This window comes from Oryzias melastigma, linkage group LG13, assembly GCF_002922805.2.
Source record: "Oryzias melastigma strain HK-1 linkage group LG13, ASM292280v2, whole genome shotgun sequence".
NCBI classification, from domain to species: Eukaryota; Metazoa; Chordata; class Actinopteri; order Beloniformes; family Adrianichthyidae; genus Oryzias; species Oryzias melastigma.
The window spans coordinates 24958884-24967645 of NC_050524.1; the positions used below are offsets into that span (position 1 = coordinate 24958884).

An 8762-nucleotide genomic window follows, 5' to 3' on the forward strand; every position below is an offset into this window, starting at 1 on the left:
AATATATATATATATATATATATATATATAAAATCTATATATACAGTACGTACATATATAATTTGCTTGTTTGAAATCTCAGTGTATTCTACTGTTCCAAGTTTTATTGTGAAAATCTACAGGGAAACTTCTTGTCATTGTCGTTCCTTTGATTGTAATAAAGTTTCTCTGGATGAGAAACTCCAGCAGCAGACACTGCGGCTTCTTTAGCGGAAAGCAGCTCAGTCATCTGGAGTTATGGTGAGTCAACAAGCAAACCAACAAGTCTTTTCCAACTCCTATTTCATTTCATAGCAGTATTCAATGACTTTTTCTCTTGTGGATTTGTTTTTTCGGGCATCTTAAGCCACTTATGAGTACTTTTCCTTTTATTTTTTTGCAGTAAACTTTCATACTGCCGTAAAACATAGTATATCCTTAAAAGAAAAAGTTAGAAAAAAGGAGAAAAAGTGTTTTATGAAAACAGAAGGAAGCCATGAGTTCATTGACATGAGAAAAACTTGAGCAGGCATGCATAAAAAATGCAATAAGCCTGTAGGGAGAGACACAGACACACCTTTTATATAACTAAACCCAAAAACCTGACAAGTACCAAAGTACCAGAAGAATAAACGATGCTTTAGCCAAGCAAAGCATCTGTAACATCACTGTTCGTTACATTGTGTTGCACAGCCTCTGCGGTTGGAGATCAAGCGCAGACTGACGGCTCGGTCAGAGCGTGTGAAGAGCGTTGACCTGCATTCCACAGAGCCATGGATGCTGGTCAGTCTCTACAACGGCACTGTTGTGGTCTGGAACCATGAGACACAGGTGACACCAGCCTCATCACTCTTTCACACATGTTTAAAGCTCTTCAGATCCCTTTAAGCTCCTCCTCTACAGTCTTAACGGTTGGTGGAAATTCAGTGTCACTGACAGGTCTTCCTGTGTCATCTTTTGTACAGTTGATGGTGAAAACCTTTGAGGTGTGTGATCTGCCCGTCAGAGTGGCTAGGTTTGTTGCCAGGAAACACTGGATCGTTGTCGGAGCGGTAAGAACTATAAACATCCACTCTGATAAAAATGTTGTTTTTGGTGTTTTTAACATGACCTTGTAGCATTTTTCTAATAGTGGTAGACATACATTAACTAATTTATGATTAAAAAAGCATTTATGAGTACTTCTGAATTCAAATCATGTTGAAAACCGGATGCTTAAAAAAACTCAGACTGAAGGTGCATTCATACCGAACGCGATTCGCATGACAAATTCAGTTCTGAGGAGGTGATATTTTCAGCCCAGCCTCCTGGACTTCAGTGGAGGTCGCTCGATACACCGACAGACAGACAGCCACTGCGGGGACCGTGGGCAGCCTGCTCTGGTCTCCTGCTCTGGTCTCCTGCTCTGGTCTCCTGAACCGTGATATTCTACTTTTGTCGAGATAATAATAAAAAAAGGGTCCCTTATTTTACCCTCTCTTGTTAATGGGGAACAGTCTTCAAACTCAGCCACAGACACAGAAGAAGCGGTTCTCATCCAGACACACTCCCCAAGTAAAAAGAAGCCCCGGTATCCATGGCCCCTCAGCTGCGGCTTCCAGCTCAGGATCACATGTTTGACAGGCGGCGAGCAGCGAATTTGAAGTGCGGTGAAAGAGGGGCAGGCCAACAGTTTGCGGCTCAGAGGTTAGGGAGCTCTGATTTAATAGGAACAGTCAGCGCGTCAAAAAACAACGACACCAAAAATGCCAATTTTTAACACGGAGATCTGAACCATATGTCAATATGTGACGACTTGGGAATGAAAATGTGTAGATTTAGGAAGATGTAGGCACTAATTTATATTCCTGAAGTACTGAAATTGACACTGATTAGGAACCGAAACCGAAGAATCGCTATGGCACGGGAACAGAATAAAACCCAGTGGGTGCCCAACCCTACCCACGACCCGCAGCCGTCTGTCTGTCTGCGTATTTAGCAAGCGAGGAGGCTGGGTGGCTGTAGCCAGAGAGCTGCTACGGTAAGCTAGTAATCTCTGCTTCACCCGCCCTGGTAACTCTGCGGCCCCAGCGGGTTGAGCAGGGCAAAGACACTCGCATTGATTAATATTCTACCTGCTGATCTAGTCACTGAAAGTGTCACATGCCCAAACCTGAGTTCCTGATTGGCAGATGTAATCCAGCGACCTGTTAAACTTCAGATATTTAAATTGTAACTCTGCCTCCCAATTTGAGCCACATCGCTCAAATCTCAAATTGTGGTCATTCCTCCGCGCTTTGCTCATCGCTCAAATCACGCTGCAGGACTCCAAATCGCCTCATGTCCCATCTGTACCATTAACTTAACATTAAAAGGTCCGCCTCCGCCGTGCAAATAGCGTTTGGTGGGAATTCACCGACTGAAATGGGCATGCTAAAGTCTTCTCTCTCCCTGTGCACGAGACTCCACAAACGGACGAGGAAATTGGATAACACCAAAAATGCTCGCCATTTTTGTTGGACCAGAAATGTTTGGCTGGTGGTGTGAAGGTCTGTTAGCTGCGGGGGAACGTGTAAGCAAGTCACTCTCAGCAGGGTAAGGGAAATGGGGGGTGGGGTTGCTCCCGCCCACAACTCAGAGGGAAATAAACTACTGCTGCTGCGCAAAAACTGTCCCAGAAACATAAATTTGGGCTAAAAAGGACATAATCATAGTTAAAAGAGCACTGAGACTATTTTGAAAACAGATCAGAATACAATCAGAGTGCACAGCAGACACTCTTCAGGGATTTTGTTCTTTTCTCAGGATGACATGCTGGTCAGAGTCTTCAACTACAACACCCTGGAAAAGGTTAACATGTTTGAGGCGCACTCTGACTACATCCGCTGCATCTCGGTCCACCCCACCCAGCCCTACATCCTCACCAGCAGCGGTTGGCAGCCTCCTTCTCACACTTGAATGAATTTTTTTTGAAGGATTGTTTTGTAAAGTTGGCTAAATTTTGTCTGAAATGTGCTTGGATGCTGACATCTGCACTCCTTTGTATTGTGTTACCATTTGGCTTAATTTCAAACATCTACTTCCACCAATGCATTCAAATATCCAATAGAATTTGATTTCCTGTGGATCATCACTGCTCATCCTTTACCATATCCATTTAAAGATGTTCTTGAATGATTACATCGTTGATGTCCTCACACATATTTGATGGTGTGTGTGTGCTTTGAAGATGACATGCTGATCAAGCTGTGGGACTGGGAGAGGAAGTGGCTGTGCAGTCAGGTGTTCGAGGGACACACTCACTACGTCATGCAGATTGTCATTAATCCCAAAGACAACAACCAGTTTGCCAGCGCCTCTCTGGACAGAACCATCAAGGTATTAAGGTTCTAAAAAAGGGTTGAAATGAACTATTTATTTTTAGTTGACTGGTTTAGATCAGGGTTCCATAAACTACTGCCCACGGGCCGGATCTGGCCCGCCTCTACATTCAACCCGGTCCCCTGAACAATATCAGAGACCCATGACTGTTTCTCTTTTTCCAGTCTGGCCATGCAATCGCATGAATGTGACTTTTTATCCCAAGCAAATCCTTACGCCGTGTTCACACTGGACGCAGAAGCGGAGAAATGGTGAAAATGTTTGTCTGAGAAAAGTGGATAAAGTGCATAGCTACAAGTTTTACATCTGTAGTCCTCATAAATTTCACCTTCACTAGTTACTTTTAGATCGTATCTTCTGTAATAAATGAGGGAACACTGTTCTGGTAAAATATATGTCTAGCTGCAGTAAAAGACAAAATAATTGGTCGTTTTCATTAGACTATTTCATTAAAGAGATTATTTTTTTATTTTCAGACTTTTTTGTGAAGATCTCAGAAACGGTTATTACTCAATTATTGGTCACATGTGACTTTTAGAAAACCAGAGATGCTTTTGCTTAGACACGCCCTGCCACTTTTACCAACCCCGGCCTCACGTCAGAGCAGAGAACCGTTATGTGGCCCTCACAAGAAGAAGTCTGGGGACCCCTGGTTTAGATCACAAAACATAAAGAAATTAACATTTCTTTTTGAATTAATGTAAAAGAACCAAACATGAATGTTAACAAACTGGAATAGTTGACTGATTTTAAAAGAAACTATAATTTTATGGTTACTAATAGCAGGAATTTAGTTGTCAATAACACCTGTTTTACCTGCTAACCCTTAGGTGTGGCAGTTGGGCTCCAAGACTCCCAACTTTACTCTGGAGGGTCATGAGAAGGGAGTGAACTGTGTGGACTACTACAGCGGGGGGGACAAGCCCTATCTCATATCGGGGGCTGACGATCACCTCGTTAAAATCTGGGATTATCAGGTAATCACACATAAGTGGTGTGCAACACTGGAAAATCAAACAAATTGGAAAAAGCCTCATGCACTTTGTTGTAGCTTTGCCACAAAGCTATCCAGAGGACAAAATAAATAACAATTAGAATACTGAAATAAATAAAGTCCACACTGGTTTGAAGAATACACTGCTCTAACACAAAAAGAAACAGTTTTTTTGTCTATATATATATGTGTGTGTGTGGGTGTGTGTTGTGTAGAATTTTGTGTTGGGTTATGTGAATTCTGGAGGAAGTGGGCGGAGTCACCAGTAAGGAAATAAATTGAGAAAAGTTTGGGGCGTCGCCAGCTGGATGAATGGATACGGGAAAGGCTGGGGAAGACTACGAGGGACCCCAGGAAAAAATAAAAAAGGATAACCTTCCCAAGAAAGCTAGATGAAGGGAGAAAACTGCAACCTTATCCGTGATGGTTAGATCGTTCCGTTTTTCTTTTGATTCATGATTTACATTTTTTGGAGATTTACATTTTTGTTTGAACACCAAAAGAGAGACTAAAGAGACTGAAAAGAATAAAAGGACTTTTTTATTTTGTGTTGGGCACTTACAAAAATGTGTTCACATGTTACTGGTTTGTATTGATTACTAAGGGAACTAGTTGAACCCTAATTTTTGCCAAAAGTGCACAGTGTGTCACAGTGAACCAACAAGCAAACCTTTGTCATATTTCTTAAGACCCACTGTGTTGAAAATGTTGTTTTTGACATGTTATTGTGTTATTTTTCTGATTTATTAAGGCAAATAGATCCATGAACGTCTTTGTTTTCCACGTCTGAGCTAGAATCTGAATCAAAACAGTACGATGGGTAGGGCTGCCACGATTAGTCGACTCATCCACTATTAAAATAGTCGTCGACTAATTTAATAGTCGATTAGTCGTTACTTTATATGATATGGAGTCAGAGTGTAGTAAAGTTAAACAAAGTTGTGAGCGTTCAGCACCAAAAAATGCACTTTTTATTTTTGAGTCAATGAGAGCAAAACTTTCTATTTTGTGAAAAATAGTTCTTTATTTCAGATTCTAACCTTATTTGATTTAATTTAGTTTTAATCCCAGACACTAATGAAGGACAGAGGCTGCATGATTCATTAAAGGCTTAATAAACTATTGTCTTATTTATTTTTTTTAGTTAGTTTAACGCTACGGTTAAAATGTATGTTTAACATCCAGTTTGTGCATGACCTGGTTAGTCGAATAATTTGAAAAAATAATCGTTGATTAGTCGACTATTAAGATAATCGTTTGTGGCAGCCATAAAGGCGGGATAGCTTGAGATTCTGTTGCAGCCTGTGAACTAAAGGATCATGGGAAATAATCAGAGATTTACTTCCACGCTAGTAGTTGTTTAGAGTATTACCATGTTATATCTTTTGTGCTTTTGTGTGCCAGAATAAAACCTGTGTTCAGACCCTGGAGGGTCACGCCCAGAACGTCACCAGCGTCAGCTTCCATCCCGAGCTGCCCGTCATCCTCACAGGTTCTGAGGACGGTGGGTCTAATGCAGACAACACTCGCTCATATACATAAAAGTGTGTGCGTTTGTGTTGGTGCAGTGTGACCTCATCCTTTCCTTCTGCAGGCACTGTCCGAGTTTGGCACTCCAACACCTACCGATTAGAAAACAGTCTCAACTATGGCATGGACAGGGTGTGGTGTATTTGTGGGAGACCAGGCTCCAACTATGTGGCAGTGGGCTATGATGAAGGCAGCATCATTATCAAGGTGTGAGCTCCTACAGACTCTAACATTTGTAGTTTAGTGGTATTTAGAAGCCGAATGACCTTCAATGTTTACCCAAATAATGAAATGTCCAGGAAAATGAGCCTGTGTTTGATCACTGAGGCTGACATTTTCATGAATCCTGCAGCACTGGCTCTGGAAGGATTGTCAGCGTGACCCTCTGCTGAAAATAATGGCTGTTTTTGCAAAGAAATTGATAAGATTGAGTTTCAAACTGATAAAAAAAAGTGTTTAAAACAACAACTCCTGGCAGAAAATAGAGGGCATAACCCTTCTATCCTCCACTGCAGCTTTGCACCGCTGCACCGTCCACACTCACAAGCCAAATCATATTTGATCACAGCTTGTGTAAACTGAAGGGATTAGAGTTGACCTGTTAAGGTGCCCCTCCACTGACCACCCGTGGCCAATCCCCCCCATCACTTAATGCTCAGTTGTCCTTTCATTTGTCACAACATTCACCTCATCTTTCCCTCAAAACATCAGCTGGGCCGAGAGGAGCCCGCCATGTCCATGGACTCCAGCGGGAAGGTCATGTGGGCGCGGCACTCCGAGGTGCAGCAGGCCAGCCTGAGGACTCTGGGAGACACAGAGGTGCAGGACGGAGAGAGGCTGCCGCTGGGCGTCAAAGACATGGGCAGCTGTGAGATTTACCCACAAACCATCCAACACAGCCCCAACGGAAGGTGGGCGGAAAAAAATATGCATGGGTTACAAGTCTCTCCTTTTAGTTTGAAGGGGGCATACCATTATGTTCTTATGTCTTTCAGAGTCAACTATATCATATATATGAGCATATATTATCATTGGAACAATAAAAAACAAAATATTTATGAAATATTAGCTATTTTTGTGAACTCCTTTAATACCTGGAATAACAACGACTCCATCCATGAGGCTCCCCCTTTTGCCCCTTAAGGGTGCCGCCCATTTCATCATGTCATCCTAGCGCGGTCCTCATTAGCATGTCACCCACGAAAAAGCTGGGCAATGGGTTCGTTTTGCTGTGAAATGTGGTCAAAAAAATGTAAACAACACCATCGGATGAACATTTCAGGATTCACTGAAATGATGAAAACATTGTTCTGATCAACACTGGCTGTGAAACTTTCTTTTCTGTTTGAAGCATCATCAATCTCCATATCAAAAATCCTTTTCACGCGTACCTTTCTGCCTTTGCTCAATAATCTATGTTTAAACCAGTTCTTCTAATTTGTCACTCGCTTTTTCCTCCAGGAATAGTTAACTCTGTTTCTCCACCAGAAAATAGTCTGCTCTCTTTCTTCACCAGGAAATAATCTGCTCCTTTTCTTCACCAGGAAATAGTCTTCCCCCTTTCTCCACAGAAAAAATAGACTTCTCCCTTTTTCTACCAGGAAATAATCTGCTCCTTTTCTCCACCAGGAAATAGTCTGCTCCCTTTCTCTTGCCATCTCCCCAAAGTCCCCTGTCTGCTTGCACCATTCTCTGATCCGTTCAGCATCCATCCCAACATGTCGTTAAGACTTCTCACCAGAAGCTTCTTCAGAAAGTTTGAATTCTAAATTGAAAAATGTATTGCGTAATTAACTTTCGGGCACCATATTTTGTAGCCAGATTCTCTTGGCTAAACCAGCTAACAACACAGACAACTGGTGTCTCCACGACTGTGCACGAGCCGGGAGTGGGGGGTGGGGGCCTGACTAGAATTGAGCTAAGATGATGAGACACCTCTCCTTATAGTTCCAAAATGCTGGTCTTTCCTGTTGAATGTATATGAGAACTGGACTGAGTGTGACCAATAGAAACGACTTCCAGCTTCAGTTAAATGAAGTCACCTCACTTTTTTCAAGGTACGGACGTCACCATGTTGTAGCCAGAGGTTATCAGTAAGCAGTGATTGGTCTGGGTCTCGCCAACCTGGAGAGAGCTACAAAAAATCTGTCAAACGTTCAACACGAGACCACATACTTTTATTGAGGCATATGATTTACTAGTTTAGGACTTGTATAGCTGTCACTATAGAAAAAAACATGAAATAATATGAGAATTATCAAGAACATGTTAAAAGGAATCAGAGCAAGAATGGTTATTCTGAATAGTAGAGAGACTGAGTAACAGCTGTTTATTTTTCTATAGAACTCTAGGGCATTTTGGCTTCTTGGAGCCACTTCCTGTTTTGGAATGCGAGGGAGGAGGGGTCACTCAGTCCAGTTCTCAGATATAGTCAATGATACTTCCTTTAAATGAATAATATGAACCAATAAACTAAGAACTGGCCAATCACTCTGAGTGGAATCCTAAGTCCTGAGCTGAACCGAAGGCAGCATGTATTCCTGCTGGCTCAATGCTTACATTAAGGCATGGATTTCATGTGTTTTGGCAGGTTTGTTGTTGTTTGTGGAGACGGGGAATTCATCATCTACACCGCCATGGCCTTGAGGAGCAAAAGTTTCGGCTCCGCTGAGGAGTTTGTCTGGGCTCACGACTCCTCACAGTAGGTTTCCCATTTATCAAATCTACACGTTCCTCCTCAGAATTCAGAATTCTTTCTCAATGCATAGGGCTTTCCTTCAACCTTTTAACACTGGAGCTCCAGTGTTTATGTTCTTTGATTTACTGTCATTTTTAATTGTTGACACGATAATTCCAGTAGATTCTGAAGGAGAAAAGTGGAAAAGCGGCTCACCGTGTT

At 42.1% G+C, this 8762-nt stretch overlaps 1 protein-coding gene across 4 annotated transcripts in view; it reads left to right on the forward strand.

The window, feature by feature from the left end:
- The first annotated feature begins 175 nt into the window (after window positions 1-175).
- The window catches only part of LOC112136468 (COPI coat complex subunit beta 2), a 16349-nt gene continuing 7762 nt past the window's right edge, over window positions 176-8762 (forward strand). For 3 of the 4 annotated variants that reach the window (XM_036214891.1, XM_036214892.1, XM_024258176.2), the window contains exons 1-10: window positions 176-240; window positions 673-810; window positions 945-1031; window positions 2764-2890; window positions 3188-3336; window positions 4170-4316; window positions 5738-5837; window positions 5928-6070; window positions 6575-6774; window positions 8454-8564. In XM_036214891.1, coding sequence (XP_036070784.1) covers window positions 238-240; window positions 673-810; window positions 945-1031; window positions 2764-2890; window positions 3188-3336; window positions 4170-4316; window positions 5738-5837; window positions 5928-6070; window positions 6575-6774; window positions 8454-8564 — 1205 coding nt within the window. In that variant the 5' untranslated portion in view covers window positions 176-237. Of the gene's footprint in view, window positions 241-672; window positions 811-944; window positions 1032-2763; window positions 2891-3187; window positions 3337-4169; window positions 4317-4539; window positions 4760-5737; window positions 5838-5927; window positions 6071-6574; window positions 6775-8453; window positions 8565-8762 lie in introns of those variants that run through there. The other variant, XM_036214893.1, reaches the window with a different exon arrangement.